This window comes from Perna viridis, chromosome 7 (assembly GCF_037379345.1).
Source record: "Perna viridis isolate PV_CMFRI_1.1 ecotype Kerala chromosome 7, ASM3737934v1, whole genome shotgun sequence".
Classification (NCBI taxonomy): Eukaryota; Metazoa; Mollusca; class Bivalvia; order Mytilida; family Mytilidae; genus Perna; species Perna viridis.
Genome location: NC_142451.1, coordinates 16,767,212 through 16,790,008, shown reverse-complemented (window position 1 = coordinate 16,790,008; position 22,797 = coordinate 16,767,212). Strand labels below are relative to the sequence as shown.

The 22,797-nt window shown below is 34.4% G+C and overlaps 2 protein-coding genes across 4 annotated transcripts; both read left to right on the top strand.

Annotated features, from left to right (window-relative positions):
- The first annotated feature begins 1,001 nt into the window (after positions 1-1,001).
- Positions 1,002-11,940, top strand: LOC148611558 (N-acetylneuraminate lyase A-like). Of its 3 annotated transcripts, none has more exons than XM_088592218.1 (10): positions 1,006-1,100; positions 2,099-2,160; positions 3,020-3,090; positions 3,692-3,779; positions 4,790-4,844; positions 6,283-6,358; positions 7,913-8,005; positions 8,701-8,837; positions 9,951-10,122; positions 11,664-11,802. In XM_088592218.1, the coding sequence occupies exons 1-10, from the start codon at positions 1,092-1,094 to the stop codon at positions 11,684-11,686; spliced, it is 786 nt and encodes a 261-aa protein (XP_088448344.1). In that variant the 5' UTR covers positions 1,006-1,091; the 3' UTR covers positions 11,687-11,802. The 3 variants fall into 3 exon arrangements, with proteins under 3 accessions (XP_088448343.1, XP_088448344.1, XP_088448342.1); XM_088592216.1 differs by having other exon boundaries at positions 1,008-1,100; positions 11,687-11,922; XM_088592217.1 differs by lacking the exon at positions 7,913-8,005 and having other exon boundaries at positions 1,002-1,100; positions 11,687-11,940.
- A 1,735-nt stretch (positions 11,941-13,675) lies between these two features.
- On the top strand, positions 13,676-21,070 carry LOC148611557 (uncharacterized). The gene is made up of 6 exons (XM_088592215.1): positions 13,676-13,895; positions 16,649-16,792; positions 18,151-18,231; positions 18,818-19,015; positions 20,137-20,280; positions 20,721-21,070. The coding sequence occupies exons 1-6, from the start codon at positions 13,746-13,748 to the stop codon at positions 20,895-20,897; spliced, it is 894 nt and encodes a 297-aa protein (XP_088448341.1). The 5' UTR covers positions 13,676-13,745; the 3' UTR covers positions 20,898-21,070.
- The last annotated feature ends 1,727 nt before the right edge of the window (positions 21,071-22,797 follow it).

Genomic DNA, 22,797 nt, shown 5'->3' with positions numbered 1-22,797 from the left:
TGAATATAAAGAGCTTTATTGAAGTTATTTTGAAATGTTTTTGTGTGGGATTATAGGTTCTCTAGTCTTAGTTATTATACCATCCACGGAACTATTACTGCAATATTCAGATATAATAACTTCCTGAATTAACATTCTCACTAAAAAGGTATATATGTACATTCCTACACATGCACTGTCTAACTAACCTAAAATCAAGAATAAAATATGAGCATAATTAGAAATGAGTAGCATGGATTAGGAATTACATGTATATCTCGAACACCCGGCACATATTTTAGATATTCATCAACCCAGTTGTTAGACTTGTCTGACCCGAACTATATCGTATTTACCGAAATTAGAAGTACTTAGCGCAAATTCGAAATCTTTAAAACACCGATGCAGCATTCCCTGTATTAAACCTTGGTCTATGGTAATGTAGCACTTTTGCGTATGGAGTTTTCATATCAGAACTCATAAATCATGCAAGAGCTTGCCGTAACTACGCGGACTCTTTGCACCGTGCCTAGACTTTTTACAATTAAGGCTTCTGGAATAGGGTTATGTTGCTAATTGAATGAAGTCATCAATACATAAGTTTTATGGTCGTCATCATGAACTCGTGGATCGTTACGATGTATCCACCTGCATCATGAGGACCGATTTGTTCACCGTGTCATAGTTTTCCGTTTCTCTTTCGACTACCCCGGACTTGATATTTCATGAGCAACTCAGCGGTTGTTTCTAGAAAAAAAAAACAGGGAACGCTTACCCTACCGGTACATCTGGTTCATGCTCCCAGTTTTAGTAGAGTCCAAGTAGCTCGTACACTTTTGTTTCTTTGTACGTGTTATTTTGTTTTTTTTTGTGTTCTTTGTTGTGTGTGTGTGTGTTTGTCTATTTTCCCTGTTCAGTACCGCTCGAATCTTGGTTCCCTTGAGGACTCTTTCATTTACCTACATGTACACATTCAGTAAGTTACTTATATAATGTAAATATGAAAATGACTGCATGTATACAATAGATACAATATGAATAGATTGTCTTATCATGTTAATTGATAACTATATCCTGTATAGTCAAGATAAATATTGGATACTAGTGTTATAATGTCTACCGTAAGTAAAACACCCATGAGTACTTTTTTACCACCATGAAATGCAAATCTACATTTCCCTACTGAAGTTCTCTTTTCACATAATCGTACTTGAAAATTTATTGATTGCAGTCACCTGCAGAAAGATGCACGTACATGTATATAAGAAGTTTCTCATGGTAATCGTGGGATTCGTATCTTGAAATAAAACTTCACCATTGTTGAAAAGAACAATGCTTATTTATATTTTTAAATTCAGTGTGTCATTATTATTTTTTCTATCTTCGCTGTAATAGATAAGTTTATCTTAAGAGTTGTTGTTTTTGTTTTTAACCTCGTGCAACATAAATGGTAACCATACATATAAAACTAGGAAGTCAAGGAAAAGACCTTATGAAAACTGAAACAAAATACAAAGGAAGTTTAGAAAACTGAGGCAAAATACAAAGGAAGTTTAGAAAACTGAGGCAAACATTTTAGCAAAAGTGGAACATTAGGCAAAAGTTTGTTCGAATTGAAAACAAACGAATTTGTAAAGGAGTAAGAAAAATACACAAAGCCCGCGTCGGTGGTCACCTGGTATATCATGCTCTCCGAGTGACAGGTGATTGTGGTTTCGTTCCCCATCCAGGCAAAGACATTTTGGGTAGTCACTTTCTCCACTAAGCACACAGCGATTAAAGCCCTTGAACACGTTGCCTCCGGGTCAGAATAATGTGTTTCATTGGGATGACATGCTACTTTGGATTGTTGCTTCTGTGAGCGTGCATATTTAAAGTCTGCTCACCGTGGTAGTATAATACAAAACAGGGTCTGCGCTCTCGTTCTGAAATGCAAGAAATACCTGGTATGTGGACCCTTAACTACACTGAGACAATCAGTTAAACACATCTACACATTTTAGTTGAGCGATCAAAATTTAAGAAAAGAATACCGCAGGAATATTAAATTGCATATGCAATTGCAAGACACATAATTATGTAAACACTAAAATACAAAACGCTTAAAACCTGTTTTAAGGAAAAGAAACTATGGCTGGAAGGTCTGGTCCCCGCTGTTTTTACACCAATGAAAGAAAATGGGTAAGATAAGTTCTGATACATGTACATGCAGTAGGATATTGAATTGATAATTCGCTTAAGGAGGTAGACCTAGGGTAAGGGACATAACTCTTGCAAATCATAGGAGCGTTTATATTCAGCATATTATATCAATCTCATGTAAGCATCAAAGTAACAAGGATTCATTTCATTCTGTTTCAAATGAAAGCTTGATAGGCTTTTGTGAAATTGAGTATGATACAAGCATATCACTGATTTCAAGAGTTATGTCCCTTACCCTAGTCCTATCTCCTTAAAATGGGTATATTCTTTAATGATTTCTAGTAAATGAAATTATTTTCACATTCCTTTTGTCTCCACATGTATTTCAAGAAAATAATTTTAGTTAAATTTATAATGTAAGATATTAATATACATGGAAGTCAAGCTTGTTTATTCGGGCATATATTGCAGTAGGTCAGAAGACAGATGGTGTTCAATGGTTTATAAAAAAAGATAAGAGGCATTTGGGGAAGAAACGACCTCAACCTATTCTGAAATTTTCAATGATTGAGATGTCTAACTCAGTTCACCCAAGAAGAGTGAACGGGACAGCTAGCTATGGTCGGCATCATACTATTGCCGTAAAAAGTGAAAAAAGTTGGAGTCAATTTACTTTGAATATAGTTTCATTTTACTAGGAGGAAGATAAAGTACATATGTTTATCAATAAGTGTTTGTATTTTAAATACACTTTTTAAAGACCTCCAATAAAATTTATATGTTCGTTAAAACAAAAGCGCGATATCTTCTACTTTATATTTGAACAAAATCTTCATTTAAATGCGTTTACTGTTATTTTATGTCTAGCAAGTAACATTACATAAATACTCAATTTCAGCGACGTAAACTTCGACCAAATAGAACCCTATTGTGAATTCCTTTTGAAGAGCAACATCAAAGAAATTTATGGTAAGTTGACAATGAAATAAAAAAAAGTAAAAAAAAAATTATAACATTTTAAAACCACAATAAAAGGTCAAATGACGGCGACGGGATTAAAAAAAATGGAATGAACAACATTCGTCAGCGTCTGGATCGTTAGATTGCCCCGAATATAAAATGGGTAGAAGTCCATCTATACTTTGGGACAAAACTGGTTCATGTGCTTACATATGACCCTCAGTATAAAAAATTATATAACATATATTACTTTTAAAGTATTATTTTTACATTCCATGTGAATACCTCATTCAAGCAGGACGCAATGCTTTTGAATGTTGACTGTGTTATTATTCCCCGCTATGTTGAGACTGTGCGACTCGCTAATAGAACATTCAAGCTTTTAGGCACTTTTACAGTAGGTCTGTACAACTTGACAAGGTAAATGTTTATAGTAAAATTCATTTGAATTGAAGTTCATTGAATTGATAATGGATGGAGCACTATTATACACAATATTCCTTTTTTGAGACGATCTAGTGTTTAACCTAATTCCACAATAATGGAGATCTATCTCGAACTTAATTTAGTAAAATACAACAGTACAATTATGACATTGTTTTCTTTCTAGTGAACGGGACAACTAGCGAAGGAAAATCATTGACAATGTCAGAACGTAAAGCTGTCGTAGAAAAATGGATTGCAGTTTCCAAAAATAGGTTTATGTTATAGAAAATCTTTTTGAATATATCACACACATACTTGGATACCATTAAAGAAAAACAAATAATGACATTACTGAGAACTTATTCCGACGTAGTCGGTATAGTTTTACTTTTTACCCTTTGACCTTAAGGACGCTCTTCTATGGAAACGCATGTCACCTGATCGCAATTCTGTTTCCCGATTGGCCAAATACTGATAACTTAGTGGCGTTTGAAAAAAAAAAATGTATCGAAATTTTGCATTTGCGTGCCATGTGTTATTTTCTTGCAAGAAATGTAGATATTAAGAAATAAAAAGAAGAAAATTTTACTGCGTCGGCTATCTTTTTTGAAAGTACTTGTTTTGTAATGCATTCAATCCTTCTTTGGTTCCTACTCAAAACGTCATTTACTTTCGGATTATCTGACTCACTGACTACTCGAAGGAAACAAAGCGACCAGAAGCAATGTTACAAATCTAATTATATTGCTAGGAAATGTATTTTCAAAGGAATACTCTGTTGATCCAAGTTGAACTTTTAAATATCATGAGTTCTATGAAACAAGCATTTCTGACTACAAATACGTGAAACATTATAATGATCAACCAGTGATATTGTTGGTCTTTTTCAAAACTACCCCATCCTTTTTTTGGGAAAATATGCGTCATTTTGTAAAATTGGGAACCGTACAAAACCTAGAAATTTAGTTGAAGTAATAAATTTTATAGAGGGTACAAAGAACATTAACGTTTATCATTGTAATTTTGAACAGAAACACCATATCTTATCTTTTGACTTCCAATTGAGATTATTTTTTTTATATTTTTGGTCAAATTAGGAAACTTCCATCTGGAGAAACAACCTTATTTCGGAAATAATTTAACGCAAGCGATATCACTAGATCAACTTTGGTGTTATTTGTTTTTATCATACCTTTATTTATTCAAAAGCTCGAGTAATAGATTGCCTTCATATGTGAAATGTCAATTATCGCTAGTTCCATATTTGTTTTTCTATCTACAGATTGGTAGTCATAGTACAAGTTGGCTGTATTAATGTGATAGAGAGTCAAGAACTGGTATGTGCTACATAATGATCTGAAATAAGAAATAAGTTTCTTAAAAGACATTTCTTACATTGTCTACTATACATGACAAATATGTTGTCGTACCAGCAGACAAAGCCCAAAACAACATTGTTTTTGTCTGCAAAAAGTTTTACATCCAATGTTTATTATCAAAGGTAGACGTAGAAAATAACACCAGTGATGAGACCTATATTGATACACACTCTCCAAAGAAGAGATTGTGGAAGAGTAATTAAGGGAACTAAGGTTATAACGGAAATCAAAATAATGTAATCCAGGGACAAAGACCAGACATGGGAAACAGAAATACACAACAAAGAACATAAAGTAACTAAAATCATACATACAAAGTAACAAAAGCAAATGAGCAACTCGGACTCCACTAAAAACTGGGAGCATGGACCAGGTGCACCGGTAGGGTAAGCGCCCTCGGCTTTTCTAGAAACACCCGCCGAGTTGCTCATAAAAAGTCAAGTCCAGGGTAGACAAACGAGGAAAGGTAAACTATGACCCGTGAATAAATCAGTTTTCATGATGCTGATGGATATATCATAACAAAAACCATAAATCTGTGCTATCCTCTTTTGGTCTCTCTACCATGGACGATGATTGTGATTTACCGTCTATGTACTGGATTCCTAAACTCCACAAGAATCCATACAAACAACGTTTCATAGCTGGATCTGCAAAATGTAACACCAAACCTCTTTCAAGAATTTTAACTTCTATACTCACAACTGTCAAAGAGGGTATGCAGTCCTACCACAACACTTGTTACTCCCGTAGTGGTATTAATTCAATGTGGATCCTGAAAAATTCGAAAGTTCTTTTGGAGACAATCAGTTCAAGACTATTATCTAAATATAATAGCATTAAAACCTATGATTTTTCAACACTGTATACTTCTCTTCCCCATACTCAGTTAAAATCCCGACTTAAAACATTATACATCGTTGTTTTTCCAAAAAAGATGGTACACCTAGATACAAATATATAGTTCTTGGTAGAGATTCCTCATACTTTGTAAGAAATAATTCTAAATCATCTTCCAAATATACAGAGGAAGATGTTTACAAAATGCTGGAATTTTGTGCTTTTTTACTTGCTTCCCTTGATTACTCTTACATCAGTTTAATTTTTAAAACAATAAAAAATACATACAATACATATGTAACCGGGTAAAAAACAAACAACCAAAAAAAAAAAAAAAAATTAAAATTAAAAAAAAACAGAAACTGGATTTCAATATATTTGTTGTGTAAATGCAGTAGACAGTCATTATTGAACTGACGCGTGGCGTGTATTTGTACAGAATTTAGTTTACGCATCGCGACTCTACGTTTGTAGGCTTAATTGAACTTCACGAATGTAGCAATGTGGCTTATTTATGACAATGTATGTGTGTAGTTTAAATATCATTATATTGTAGGCAAAGCATGCGATGGAAGCAGGTGCCGACGGTTTTGCTACCTTGCCATCTCTATTCTTCAAACCAACGAGAATAGGTACATAAAAATCCCTTGCCAATCGTACACACCATTTGATCAACTTAGAACGCATAAATCTTGTCTTGTTTCAGGCTTGTGATTTTGACAAAAATATGCAATCGACATATAGGTTGTTTTTCACCAAAAGATGCATATAACATGTGAAAGAGTAATCAAGGGAACCAAGGTTATAGCGGTAATCAAAAGAATGTAATCCAGGGACAAAGACCAGACATGGAAAACAGACATACACAACAAAGAACATAAAGTAACTAAAATCATACATACAAAGTAACAAAAGTAAATAAGCAACTCGGACTCCACTAAAAACTGGGAGCATGGACCAGGTGCACCGGTAGGGTAAGCGTCCTCTACTTTTCTAGAAACACCCGCCGAGTTAAATAGGAAAATATATCATTGCAAGTTTAACGAAGAATAATGCAAGCAGGCTATTATACAGTTTAGTGTACATTACAAGATGATATTGTAAGAGTCCACTTTGTGCTAGAAACCGTACTGGTGGAGTCCAATATGGATTTTCAGTAGTGTATTTTCAGTATAATACACTTACAAATGTAACTGTATTATACAGAGGCCAGCACCCACAAATTCGATTGATACGGCGGGAGTTATACAGACACATAATGTTAAAACTTGTTTTAATTTATCTCTTGCACAGAGGGTAATTTTATAGTATTATTGCATACGGTTTTCCATATTGGCTCAGTTATTGGTCCGAGGCTAGCCATATTGGACTGAGGAGTAGCCTCAATCCAATATTGCTAGCCGAGAATCAATAATTCAGCCAATATGGAAAACCTTACGCAATTATACCTTTATTGACTAACCAGTCCAATACGTCTTATAGGCCTAGGCCAATATGGATTTGAACCAAGGCAATATGACGTACCGGACGGCTAAATCCTGTATTGGCGCACTTTCGTGTTTTGCATTGTATTTCGCTATTTAAAGCTTTACACTTCTGCCACACTCAGTGCTAAACCCGCCTCTAAATGTAAATCAGTTAATTACAACAGAAACAACATTGCAGATTTGTAATGAGTATTGCTCATGTCCTGTTAACTTTTTGGCATCCTTTAACAGAGCATATAAGCTGGTGGAGTAATGCATAGTAAAGCAGGAAGCGGTTATAGGTCTGCGGGAGAGATTGCAGTACCATGCGGTTCGGCATGACCTTAAAAAAATTTCCTTCCAAATTGGTTAATACATTAGCTGTATTATAACAGAACAATAAACAAACAAACAAAAAATGCAATATTAAAACTTAGTTTCTGAGATTCAACATTGAATTTCTCTGCTGGTTGGTTGTATACTTTTTATTTTAATTATACACTATATTTCTTGGTAAGTTTTGTATATCTCGGAGTTGATTTTATATGTGGCGTGACGGTTTTTATATAGATTATACAACGTATATTTTGAGGTCGAAAATCGTCGATATATAAAAACTAAACTGAAGAAACAGAAAAATCAATTTTATCATAGTCAAAGGTCAAACAATGTAAAGAAAACAGTATAAGACCTTTACAAATTCACGTTTCCCTCTTTCAGAGGCTTTAGTACAACATTGCGCAGAAATAGCTAAATGTGCGCCGAAGCTGCCATTTATATACTACCATTTACCGGGTATGACTGGAGTTGAACGTAAGTTATCTTCACCAGCGTTGAGAGATAGAGAAAAAACACATTGAATGTCTGTTAATTCTTTTCCAGATATGTACATGTAAATTCTGAAAACCGCTTCGGTGGTCTCATGGCAGCGTGCTCTTCTCGAGTGAGGAAGGGCGTTTTCGAACAGCGACCGAGTCATATCAAAGTCACTTTAAAATTGGTAGTCACTGCTTCTCCACCAAGCGCGCGTTATCTAGGGATAGAGTGACAGCTGGTTCGATTGGCAAACTTTCTCGTTCTGGAATACATGAAATATCTGCCATAGGAATTTAAACCATAATCAATCAATCAATCAATCAAAAATCTGAACATCACAGGCAAACCATTTATGTCGATTTTCTCACTGTATCTTGATTTGAAATTTAAATTTGGTTGATATACTGTAAAAAAGTAAAGGAAAGAGGAAAGTAAAATTATCCGTTCTTGTGGTATTATATACTAGATACACCATATTAAATACATTGTTGGGGTTTAACGCCCGAGCAGCAATACTGCAGCTATATTCAGGCAACCATATCAAATGTGTTTCCTGCATTAAATTTGTATCATGAAGATAATTTAGGGTGTAATGAATCGGTTAAAAGTTCGAAATCGCCTCTCAGTATAAACTTTTCGATAAATATATTCATTTAGCATAGTACTATTGTATATATTTTCGATGTTTCCAGTGAATATGGAAGATTTCTCAAAGAGAGCAAAAGCGGAAATTCCAAACTTCTTAGGCATCAAGTTTTCATCCAAAGATTTAGTGGATTTAATTGGAATTGTTTTTAACGGAGTGAATGTTGTTTATGGCTGTGATGAGGTAATTACTACTACATTACATGTATCACACGGGCTTGCTCCCACTATCAAATATGCAGCCCGATACTAATCGGATTGCATGTTTAAGGGTGGGATCAAGCCCCTTTGGATGTGCCTTGACTTATTAGGCATTTACCATTGTCAAATGTTTCAACAAGGAAGGGCTCCTTGGATAAGATAACACATGGAAAACCAAAATCCCAACACATGGAGAAAAATCCGTTCACAAGGGAATATGAAAATACACAATGAAAAACGAACCGCACAAACTCAACCAAAACCGAGTTTAGAGTTCTTACATAACTCTGTCGTGATGTTACTACTCCATGTACTTAACTACTAATAGGTGCACACTTATATAAAGATGAACACACAGCTATTTGTATTGTTGTATTAATTTTCTTATTCTCCTTTAACACATTCATTTGTTTAAGTTACTGTGCAGTATTCATCCATTCCATCTAATAACTAATGTACTAAATACTCGTCAAACGTCGTAATTTCTGTAATCGTCTCATAAGCATTAATATATAAAAAAATAATCAAGGCCCTTCTCTGTAATGAATTTTTGTTGCCATTTAGTATCTTAGTTCCGTTTTACTCCACTGAAAAAAAAACGAGCAAAGATCACCATGTATGTGCAAGTATATTGGTAATCGATTTTAGTTCGTAAAATATGACCTCAAATCTGAAAAAAGAGACTTGTAATCGAAAGTACTACCAGCATCTTATTGTAGAACTAAATGAAAATTAAGTGAAAGTCAAAGAAAGGTTAATTCATACCTGCTTAATGGTATGTATACTGGACATTAATCATTTGGAAATTAAGTTGATATCTGAAAATAACATTCTTGTCATTTGATTTGATGCATTTTTAAAAATGGTTACATTTTATTATACCCTGCTTGAACACCAGGAAGTTATATAGGGATCATGCTGCCCGTTCGTCCGAGCGTCCGTCCCCAGTTCTAATCCACAACTCCTCTCAAAACGTTGAATTGAATTCGATGAAACTTTTACACATTCTTTATCACACGATGGCTTGTCTTTGTGACCTCTTTTTAAAAATTATTTTGTAGTTTCTTATTTTTATCCGCTTTTTCTTTGCGTTAAGCAATTTGTTGCTGGATTTGCTATGGGTGCCCACGGAGCTGTTGGTAGTCTGTACAACTTCATGCCTAAAGTGTACCACAAAATGCTAGCACTGATAAAAGAGGGTAACCTCCAAGCAGCACGAGAAGAACAAATGAAAGGTCAAAGGTTATGCAAGGTCATGTACAAGTATGGTTAGTAGTTTTTAATTTTTATCTACTTGAGAAAATTGCCTTAACATAAATTTAAGAAAACTTGCTGATTTATCATGTATAATAAAAAAAGTAGTTGCAATTGCAATTACAAAATTAAAATAAATAGTCTTAAATTTTAGATTTGACGACTACATGCATTATTTCGATATTAGTGTTTGTTATTTTAAGTGAAAGTGTTTGTAAGAATCAAGAAAAACGGGAAAAATCAGACACATGCATGTCAAAATCCCACCTATCTGACAATGCTTTTTAACTGAAAAGACCATTATTTGATCTCTGCATCACTGACTTTGCTCAGAAATTTTTCAATAGAATGTTAGAAAAATGAGGTAATTTGCCCTTGAAATGTTCTACTGTGCATTTAAATGAAATTATAACTCATTGCAGCAACATGTTACGGTAAATATTGTCCTTGATTCTGATGGTGCAAATAGTCAAATTACACTTATATTCTATCAAAATGATGTTTTTTTCATACCATGTTTCACCCAATGCCTGATTCCTCATACTTTGTAAGAAATAATTCCAAATCATCATCCAAATATACAGAAGAAGATGTTTACAGAATGCTGGAATTTTTAATCGACAACATATTTGTCCAGTGTGGTGGACGCGTTTTTCAACAAACGGTCGGCATTCCAATGGGAACAAATTGTGCTCCTCTACTTGCTGACCTATTCATTCACTCTTATGAGGCTGATTTTATAGCTGATCTGATCCGAAAGAAAGAATATCGTTTAGCTAGATCCTTTAATCTCAGTTTCCACTATATAGATGACGTATTATCTTTAAACAATGCTAATTTTTGGGATTTGATACGTCGAATCTACCCCAAAGAAATTGAGGTAAAGGATACTACAGACACTGAAAAGTCGGCCTCATATCTTGACCTACACTTAGAAATCGATGGTAAAGGAAAACTATAGACCAAACTTTACGACAAACGTGATGACTTTTCATTCAAAATTGTCAACTTTCTTTTCATCTGTGGCAACATCCCTTCAGCACCTGCATATGGAGTGTTCATATCACAACTCATACGTTATGCCAGAGCTTGCCGAGACCACACAGACTTTTTGTATCGCGCTTGAATTCTAACAAATAGGCTTCTAGAGCAGGGTTATGTTGCCACAAGATTGAAGTAATCACTACAAAAGTTTTATGGTCGTCATCATGAACTCGTGGATCGTTATGGTGTATCCATCAGCAGCATGAAAACTGATTTATTCAACTTGACTTTTTATGAGGAACTCGGCGGGTGTTTCTAGAAAAGAATAGGACGCTTACCCTACGGGTGCACCTAGTCCATGCTCCCAGTTTTTTGTGGAGTCCGAGTTGCTCATTTCCTTTTGTTACTTTGTATGTATGGTTTTAGTTACTCTATATTCTTTATTGTGTGTGTCTGTTTTCCGTGTCTGGTCTTTGTCCCTGGATTACATTCCTTTGATTACCACTATAACCTTGGTTTCCTTGATTACTCTTACAGAGACTGACTCTTAAAGATTTTCATCGTCTTTTAGGCGAAGTCTTTTTTGCTTTATAGGTGATGTAATGGGAGGAAATGTTGCAGCATTAAAACAGATAATGTCTTTTAGTGGACTTGAAATGGGCCCTCCTAGGTCCCCAATGAGGGCGTGTACATCTGTTGAAAAAGATCAGTTCAGAAAAGACCTGGAAAATTTAGGTTTCTTTGAATGGTTGTAGGGTTAACTTACGAAGACAATGTATATTTTAAATAAATTTATTATGAAAAAACTGTAATATTCTCTTGGTTTCCGAAATGTTTCACGCCATGAAATATAGTTATATTATATTGTAGAAATGCAGTCGATGTATGTAATAAATAAGCTTTTGGGTTCTAATAGGACTTAAATGAAGAGACTATGATAAGACCAAGGAACAGAATATTACTTATCTTGAAAGGGGGCGAAGCAAAGACTTGACTAAGAACATACATGAAACACAACAAATAATACAGATTAACTACATGTAAGAGAATACACACAGAAAATAATAATAATAATAATAATAATAATAATAATAATAATAAAAACAAAAAACAAAATGAACAACCAGTACTCCACTTAAACTGGGAGGGTAAACCAGATGCACCGGTAGGGTAAGCGTTCCCTGCTTTCCTTAAACACCAGTCTAATTGCTTTGTAGTGACAGGCAAAGTTTGGTCGTTCCCTCCGCGAGACTCGAACTCGTATCACTGTGACATCTATGGCAACACCGCCTGCACAAAGTCCAGCGCCCTAGACCACTCTATATATAGCCTAGCTGGTCGAGTGGGCTAGGGCGCTGGACTTTGTGCGCGCGCAAATTTGACAATTCTAACATCGTTGGGAATTTTTCTGACCTTTATATATATAACGTCTCAGAATCTGACGACTATATTCACTACACTGTTCCATCGGATCAAATTGATACAGGGAAGATAACGTGAACTTAGCAAATTTTTGTCGTTCCCTCCGCGGGACTCGAACTGCTGTGACATCTATGGCAACACCGCCTGCATTAAGTCCAGCGCCCTAGACCACTCGGCCAGCTAGGCTATATAAAAATGTAGCTTTCGCTGGCCAGGTGATTCCTCCTCGTAGGATTATTCTAGGGCTGTAACTTTGTACACGATGTATGGTAGTGCGAGACAGTTCATCTAGGTGTTATTATGTAGGATAGAGGATCAAATTAATGATGCATGTCACAACAAATCAATATTATACAACGTCTCAGAATGTGACGACTATATTCACTACACTGCTCCATCGGATCAAATTGATACAGGGAAGATAACGTAAACTTATAGAAGGGTCTGAAAAATTCCCAACGATGTTAGAACTGTCAAATTTGCGAAGCAAATTTTTGTCGTTCCCTCCGCGGAACTCGAACTCGTACCGCTGTGACATCTATGGCAACACCGCCTGCACTAAGTCCAGCGCCCTAGACCACTCGGCCAGCGAAAGCTATATTTTTATATAGCCTAGCTGGCCGAGTGGTCTAGGGCGCTGGACTTAATGTTGGGAATTTTTCAGACCCTTATATATATATATATATATATATAGTGAGTGAAAAGCCAGATTTTACACATCGATAAATTATTAAAAAAATTATAAAAAAAAAGAAAACAACCAAACCAAACACACACAAAACAACAAAAAAAAGGTCGCCTTTCCTTAAAACCCTCATTCAGAAAAATTACATCGAAACAAATGCCGATCTTAAAATCTTCCAATAATGCACTAAAGCAGCTAGCTGTGAAACTCATAAAATGTAGTACAACGGTTGTGTCAAAACCTAAGTGACGTCGGTTTTGTTTATAGTACTAGTAACATCCTTGATGTTATGGTATTACAGTAATAACTATTCAAAACCTACAAATGATAACATCGTACGGATACGGTCTTTATATGTATAAATAAAAAAAAAAAAAAAAAAAAAAAAAAAAAACTAGTACTCAGATCAACATTAATCATGTCAGAATTGAACTAATGCCTCGGAGGTGACGAAAATCACCGGGAACAGTCGAATATTTGTAATGGGACAGTGACCTAAGTCGTGGTGACGTTGACATTTGCTTGAACGGGCGGTAGATATGAAGTATGGAGTATATCCCATCTCTGGTTCTTACACTTGTATTTTGTATTTTGTTGCCATGGGGAGTGAATGTATGGATATCAGCAGACACAATAATAACGGCTATTTTCGGATTAACAATAACATTCTTCCCATATCGGTTCCTGAGTCGTCAGGTAAGTTATTTAAATTAACCGTGAACCGATCATTGACCCGAAATGGTCAGACAGTGACCAAAGTTCAACAGAAGGTCACAGACGGCTATGTTTGTTTACTCTGCAAATCACAGTCGAAACGATCATATTTTTTCGAGAGACATAATCACACCCTATTACCGGCATCTACTATCGGTATCACAAGCGCTACAATCCAATGTCGTTATTACAGCTAGGTTTTTCTTTAATTTTATATTTTCTCCTTTCTATTAGATTTTTTTATGGTCGTCATCATGAACTCGTGGATTGTTATGGTGTATCCATCAGCACCATGAAAACTGATTTATTCAACTTGACTTTTTATGAGGAACTCGGCGGGTGCTTCTAGAAAAGCAGAGGACGCTTACCCTACCGGTGCACCTGGTCCATGCGCCCAGTTTTTAGTAGAGTCCGAGTTGCTCATTTCCTTTTGTTTCTTTGTATGTGTGATTTTAGTTACTTTATGTTCTTCGTTGTGTATGTCTGTTTTCAATATCTGGTCTTTGTCCCTGGATTACATTCTTTTAATTACCGCTATAACCTTGGTTCCCTTGATTACTCTTTTTAGCCGATTTTTATAATCTCATGTGTCGACCATACCCTAGGCTGTATGTCTGCCGTATCTGCAGGCACAACTTCAAGTTATGAAAGAACCGGTAAGATATAAAGTTGTAATTTCGGACAAGATATCATACCAGATTTCTAGTTAGAGCATACTTGGTCTTCCTCTCATATTTATTTGGGAAAAGAACAATGGAAAAATCTCAATTCATGTTACAAAGATGAGATGTCGGCTTATTTTCTGTTATTTCAGTGCAATATGACTATTAGTTCCATTTTTATGTTTGAGTAATGGATTTCTATTTAATCTAGTATCGATCTATCGGAAAACGCAAACTCTACGATCAGTATTTTTCATGAATATTGTCACAGAGGTATTGATTATAACCAACATGCTTCATTTGGGTACAAGCGTGTCTAATGAAAGTTTTTTTTAGGAAAGAACTTCACGAGCAGCAGAAAATACCGCCGAGTTGTTATAAATATGTAATTTTTTAGCGAGTGTAACCTGTGTATGTGTAACTCTACAAACGTTACATTTAAGTTCAACACCAAAAGATGCTCAAGTAAGACGAAACAACCCATTCACGTGAAGTAATCAGAGGAACTGGGAGATAATCGACCAGAACCGGGGAAAAAGGCGTTTTTTAATGCGGATATAAGGAACGTTAGAATTCAAAGGGCTGGAAGCGTGGGTTGGGTGGCGGAAAGTGGGAGTGAGGGCGGGAAGTGGAAACTACCTTACCCATGTACACCGGGACCCCTTTATATTGGTAATACACCCAAGTTTTATTGGAACATTTGATATATGAAGATATGAAGTTTTTTTCCTGTCTATTATTAATATAATTGGTTACGATTGCTAACGTCTGCTGATGTTGTTAGCCATGTGCATATTTAATTACACTGTTCACTCCAGCCAAACAATCCTGACCAATGAAATTTAATCTGTTATTTCAAAGTTGTTAAGCATCAGATGATGATCTTTCATGCAAAAATTATAGAAAACATGCTAAACTTTTCGAAGAACAGATTGCTACCAGGAGCCTCACGTGTCAAAGAAATAATGATCGAAGGTCAATATTGACTTGTCCAACGGCGAAATTACAGCTTTATATCTTTCCGGTACTGTTATAATTAAGTTGCGTTTGGAGATTCGGCAGGCATACAGCCTCGTGAACAGTCGACACATGAGACCAAACCCGAACAAGCCATAATCGATTTTAACGCTCCCTTCACTTTCTAGAGATTTTTCAACCTTGAGTAACAAATGGTCGGTTCAGACAATTTTTTTTTATTCTGTACTTAACATGAACTTATAATGTTATCGTTATTAGGAAATATCTCAGGTTGTATGATTTGAAATATATACATCTCACATAAAGCTATATTGAAAATGACTTTGTGGTAGTGAACTATAACAATAAATTAAAATAAAATAAAATAAAATGAAATAAAATTCAAATACAACAGTACACGTTAAAACATTCGTATATGTATATATAAATAAATACACTGACAATTAGAAAGGTAACGATTAGAGGAAAAAGTCCTTTTGACGGTATTTAATGCGACGTAAAGTCTCACAGAGTCGCGTTTTTAGGAGTTTCCCAAACTAAGTTCGGTATTTTCGTATCTTATTCACTAAAAAGCGTTTATTATATGGTCTTCAATATTAAAAAAAAAAAAAAAAAATCAGATACTTTATTCGCCTCTGACATGCCAAAAGAGCAGACCTTTCTGGCTTTAACCAGGAAGTCCGCAGTGTATCGGTCTCACTGATTAGCGACAAGAGGTGCATAGAAGCGTCAAGAAGTGACAAGAATCATCAAGATGTCTAGAAAAAGCGACAAGAGGGGGAAAATAGCGACAAGAATATTTTAATTCTATCCTTAAACTGTGAAAGTACTTTTATTCGGGGAAATCAATTTTTGTGGATTGCAGACAAATCGTTGCTTTGTAGATTCTTAAATTTGTTTTGTGTTACGAAAATACGTATATGTCGGGAATTTAATGTTATGAAATCTATGAAAGTTAGTACCCCATGAATATAAGTACTTTCACAGTAATCAACTTTGTCCTCTTGCAGGTTACATCAATCTGCTATTACATGCATTTGTTGTGATATACATTGTATTTTGTCTCCAATATAAATTCATCTTCTATACTTTCAGACTCAGGTTGACCTTGATGATGTACATCTACACTTGTATAGAATGTGTGGAATTATGCTTCTTAGTAGTACAGCGTTTGCCGCTCTCGCCCGTAAATCTACAGACCGCAATGTTACGACTGGGATATTGTGGGCTAGAGTAGCTGTAAGTTGCCCTTCAAAGGGTTAAACCCTGACCTAAAATATTAGTTGACTACAATTATGTACTATACTATAGTATTTGAAATATTTTTATATTTTATATTATTTTGAATTTCAACAGACTTTCTGTAAGTAATTTGGTTTTGGAAAGGTGTCATATAAAGAATATTGTATTTTAGCAGTAATCAGGACTTGCTGATATTTTTTTTATCAAATATGCGGGGAACTAAAAAAAATAAATACAATCTAAATATAACAGTTTACTCATTGTCTGATTACTTTGTTGAATATAAAACGTTAAGTTAATAAGAGTTCGTATTGGAATGTGCTTAATGATGTTCGCTTGTCATGTTCAGTCCTTTTTTTGTCAGATTTTTGGACTCCTCTGGTTTCATCCATTTCATAGAATACGTATTTTTTGTCCAGTGAGCCCCATTATTCTTTTTATTAATTTCCTTATACACACTATAAAATGTTATTTATGAAGTTTTTATGACAGTATTGTTAGTCCTTCTGGGTTTCCTATGAATAAATCATACTTATACGAAACCTATGGAAAATCCAGAGAAATCCTTTTCCCGCCAAAATTTCAAATGCTGATAAATCTTAAGCACTGATTCATGTTTCTTTTTCTACCAATATTGTTCTAGCATGAAAAATCTTAAAAGAATTCACAACCTGTTTAAATCCTTGTTGATTTTTCAAACAGATCAGCAACCCCCATTAAGCGTTGTCTTTGCAGATGTATATTGACTGCATATTGGATGAAATTAAATATGAAAATTTAATTCAGAAAACGTGATAATGTGAGGAACACTTGATTATTCAAAACCAAATTAACAATTACAGTTAATATTATCTGCGTATTCAATTTAGGTTACAGACCACCAATTCAACCAATGAGCATTTTGAACGTACGCAAAAATAGTCCTTCACAGAAATTACCCCTGTTCCTCATAGTGCTGTGAAAAAAGTTCTCATTTTATTTAAAAAAATTAAACAGTTTCTGATAGGAAAAAAACATTTTTGTACATTTTATAGGTGCAATTTGCTTCTTGTAATGTGAAGCCTTATCTCCATAATGATTTCTAAATATATCCCTATCTTGTGAAAACACTGGGATTTCCCATACTATTTATAGACCCTTCACTTCCGGTGACCAGTACTGCACTGCAGGTCTGCTAACCCCACATGCCATTCTGAGGATTATGTGCTGGCATATGTAGAATCATGCTGATATATAGTCCTCTGCAGGTTAAAGTTACGATAAAGTCCAGAGAAGCCATTGGATATTGTGAAATTAGCGTAGAAGCCTATGGGAAGTGGAATTAGTGGTTTTAGCCTTTATGTTTACTTTTATAGGGTGTTTCATTGTATGTTATTGCAAGAGTTCATGGGTATATGGAAGCGACTGGTGAAAATACCGGAATTTGGAACGAACACGTGAGTATTGTCAACTATTAGAATAACTATATTTGCCACATTTTATGCTGAAGAACTTACTATATTTATACTCATCCGATTAGATGAAATCAAGTTACTTACATTTGCCCCATCTGATGTGTAAATTGATATTAGTAAGTCGGATGATCTCAAGGAAAACGATTCTGTGAAGAAACGCTCCCGTAGACATAATGAGTTACTAAGTTTTGAATACCATAAACGAACACCGAATTGTCGAGAACCTATTTGATGTTTTAAAACAAAATGTACCGTGCGAATTAACTGTTGGACAAATTATTTTAAATCTAGCGAAAATTGATACTGTACAATATACTAATTAATTACCACAATTATTGACAGTTTCTATATCGAACAGTATTTTAAAGAAACCACTGAGTTACACACCGACAGGGGTGGTAATGGCAAGAAAAACTACTTGATAGTTAAAGACAACAAAAGGAATGATACCCTCTCAAAAAGATACAAAAAAACCCCAAAAAACAAAAAGCTACAACCCAACATGAGCAGTATACCACTTTACAATATAACATTCGGTACTTGAATTGTAAATGATATTTTGTTTCAGGCATTAGTATTTGGCATTTATGGAGATTCTTTGTGGTTGCTGGGCAATTTGATTTACGCCCTGAAAATGGGAATATTTGGAAGTCATTTAACTACTAAGAGTGACACAGGAGCATTTTATATGAAATCTGATTTTGTGCAATGTATGTTGTTCGGGCTATCCTTTTACATATTCCCTGAAGTAATGATAGGATTTCAGGTATGGACATGGTATTATAAAGTTCTGATTTAATGCTACAAAATGACTTGTCATATAAAGAAGTAAATATAATAATCAACCTTAAAAGTACATAGGCACAAAACAATGAGAATACGAAAAGAACATACTAATTTTGGGGATTTGATACATCGAATCTACCTCAAAGAACTTGAGATAAAGAATACTACAGACTCTGTGAAGTCAACATCATATCTTGACCTACAATTAGAAATCGATGGGAAGGAAAACTATTGACCAAACTTTACGACAAACGTGATGACTTTTCATTCAGAATTGTCAACTTTCCTTTCATCTGTGGCAACATCCCTTCAGCACCTGCGTATGGAGTGTTGATATCACAACTCAAACGTTATGCCAGAGCTTGCCGAAACTACGCTGACTTTTTGTATCGCGCTAGAATACTAACAAATAGGCTTTTGGAACAGGGTTATGTTGCTACAAGATTGAAGTCATCACTACAGAAGTTGTATGGTCGTCATCATGAACTCGTGGATCGTTATGGTGTATTTATCTGCGCCATGAAAACTGATTTATTCGATGTGGCATAGTTTTCCTATAACCTTGGTCCCTTTGATTATTCTTTCCTTTCCTCGTTTGTCTACCCCGGACTTGAGACTCCTTATGAGCAACTCGGCGGGTGTTTCTAGAAAAGTAGAAAAGCAGAGGACGCTTACCCTACCGGTGCACCTGGTCCATTCTCCCAGCTTTTAGTGGAGTCCGAGTTGCTCATTTATGGTTTTGTTACTTTGTATGTATGATTTTAGTTACTTTATCTTCTTTGTGTATGTCTGTTTTCCATGTCTGGTCTTTTCCCCTGGATTACATTCTTTTGATTACCGCTATAACCTTGGTTCCATTGATTATTCATTTATAACCAAAGACAAAAAAAAAAATAAATAAAGCAAACAAACAAAACAAAACAAAAAACTTAGTGAACCTTGTTTAAGGTACTAAGCAAGGAAAATCATGAACAGTTATTTAATTTATATACATCTAACCTACCTATATAATACTCAAAATAATCTTTTTTCATCCCCTTGATCTTATACGCGAATTATAGAATATTCATAATGTACCAAAATTTATTTTGTTTCTTTCAGACGAACATTAATCTTGAAAGCCTACATAAAACATTGATTAGAATGATGTCTGCCTTTGTATTCAACACTGGGATAATAGCTTGGAGGAGTTGTTATTTCAAGTGCAAAACCGATAAAATATATCATCTGACTTCAAGAATATTGGTTTGTGCTTATATTTATAACAAATGAAGTTTCATTATTAATTTTAATTTTTGATTTTAATTATTTAATAATATTAAAAGACTCTCGTCCATATTTGCATCGTGCATTTTCAAGGAACAACAGCAAAAATACACGAAACTTTATCAAAACATTAGAAAAGAAAGACAATACATACAACACATCATCAAGTACAAAACATACCAAACTATTATAGCTATTTACCGTATATCATAGCGTTTATATTAATGTGTCATCATGAAAAAATCAAATTGAGATTTTCCTCAAATCCTCCAAATTTTCATCAAATTCTCAATTTTAAGTTATTTGATTGGTCAAGTTTTGTGTTAAAGAATCTCGAGAGATTCTTCATGAAACCGGGTCAATTCAGACAATCTGTTCTACTTTATAACACTGTAATGGTTTAGCAATTTTTTCTCCAGGGTATATGTGGCCTTCTGACTGCCCAAATATATGTTCAGTTGACAACAGAGTCTTGGACACAGTGGCATGTGTTCTTTGGTATGATTGGTATGTCATTATGGTCGATTAATGCATCAGCTGGTTACTTCAAATTAAAGGAAGGAGAGCCTAAAGCCGTGAAAAGTAAACTACAATAAACCTATGAACTATTTACTTAATAACTTATGCCTTTTATTCTATTTTGGAAATGTATGGTTGTATAAATGGTTTCATTCAATTAACCTATATTATTCACTGCCATACATGGAGTTTTTCTACTATATTTCCTAAACTTGATGTTTGTTTTCGCTGTTAAAGAAAGTTTAAACTATGTTGCAATTATCATTTGTTTCTCGATGGTGATGCAATGTCTTCTCGTTTCGTTACCATGATCCACCTATTCCTGAATAGTTGTAATTGCCCTCCTTTTCCTCAATATCTACCCAATAAAGAGAAGCAACAAGAAAATTGCAAACTTTGGTCTTGGTTTAGCATCTGGTTCGACATTGCGTTTTATATTACACCAGTTACACCCACTAATGTAAACATTTCAACCTTGGTTTAGCATCTGGTTTGACATTGCGTTTTATATTACACCAGTTACACCCACTAATGTAAACATTTCAACCTTGGTTTAGCATCTGGTTTGACATTGCGTTTTATATTACACCAGTTACACCCACTAATGTAAACATTTCAACCTTGGTTTAGCATCTGGTTCGACATTGCGTTTTATATTACACCAGTTACACCCACTAATGTAAACATTTCAACCTTGTAAACAACCAAAAGTGGCACTTGTGAGAATCATATGAAATTCAACATATGATTATCATTTGAATTAAGCGGGTTTGATATTACTGACATTTTTCATCCCAGTGGGTTTTGTCTCATTGACATATCCACCATAACTATTCTCGTCATATGTTAAACTATCATATATTTCACTTGATTTTCGTAGTATTATGATATGACAATTATATGTTTTAAACATATGATAACCAAATATTTACATACTATGATAAGAGAACACAGTTATTTTTTTCCAGATTGCTCTACGCCATGATGGATTCTTAGGTCAGATTTAGTAGTTTTTATTGTTTTTCTGCGTGAACTATGCTTTATCATAACATGTGCAGTAGTATACATGTATTATATTCAGAATGTATTGCAATCACCTTGTCCGCCCATCAGCCCAACTGTTTCCTGTAACACATTTCTCTGTTGCTATTTGAGGGGATATTTAGATATTTTGTATATTGCCTTCCTATTATGACATGTGCCGTATCTGACTTCTTCAAGTTGATAGAAGTTGAGTTGGGTATTCTTAAGACAACATATCGTGGAACATCTTGTTCTCCAAGCAATAGATTAGTACTATGTTGTATCGTTAGTTGAATTACAAATATTACATGCATTAATAAAATCAACTCTAATTCCGATTGCCCAAATATCAATTTTGCATAATATAATTTTGAATTGACGCTAACACGTTTTACTCTCCAGTGTATATTTTATAAAACAGTTTTATAAAAAAAATGCTAACCATAAACATTCTTATCAGCAATTTTTAAAAAAATTCTTTTTATATCAAGTAATTATTATAACTGTTCTCATCTTTTGACTAAATTATGCTATAAAACCATCTTTAGGCACTAAACGTTTCATGAACAGCGATGTTTTTGCTGAACGAGCATAAATTGTCCCAAATTTGGTTATAGTAACCTTGTCAAAAAATTAAAACAAAATTTTTGTAATTCAATTTGTCATGTATGATTTAAGTCCTATAGAACCTTAATTGAAACATTATTTATCTGTATGAATGAAATTTATGTAACGGTTTTACATCCAAAAATTATTTGTCACATAGCGCTATTATTAATAAACCCATGTGATTCATGGGTGAAAAGCCTGAGTCTACATATTTTTATTTTTGATTTTTTGTTTGAATTACCATAGTAAACAGAAATTCATATAATCCGTGTTCTTAGGAGATAAAAAAATATATAGAATGCATATTTCAAAATTAAGGTAAATAGCTCTGTAAATGACACTCAA

Bases quoted from the DNA above. Each gene is read 5' to 3' on its own strand.
- LOC148611558 (XM_088592216.1), top strand. The intron at 6,359-7,912 runs GTACATAAAAAT...TCCCTCTTTCAG, and splicing joins CTTCAAACCAACGAGAATAG to AGGCTTTAGTACAACATTGC. The intron at 8,006-8,700 runs GTAAGTTATCTT...CGATGTTTCCAG, and splicing joins GGGTATGACTGGAGTTGAAC to TGAATATGGAAGATTTCTCA.
- LOC148611557 (XM_088592215.1), top strand. From the start codon at position 13,746: ATGGAGTATATCCCATCTCTGGTTCTTACACTTGTATTTTGTATTTTG. The intron at 16,793-18,150 runs GTAAGTTGCCCT...TTACTTTTATAG, and splicing joins TATTGTGGGCTAGAGTAGCT to GGTGTTTCATTGTATGTTAT. The intron at 19,016-20,136 runs GTATGGACATGG...TGTTTCTTTCAG, and splicing joins AAGTAATGATAGGATTTCAG to ACGAACATTAATCTTGAAAG.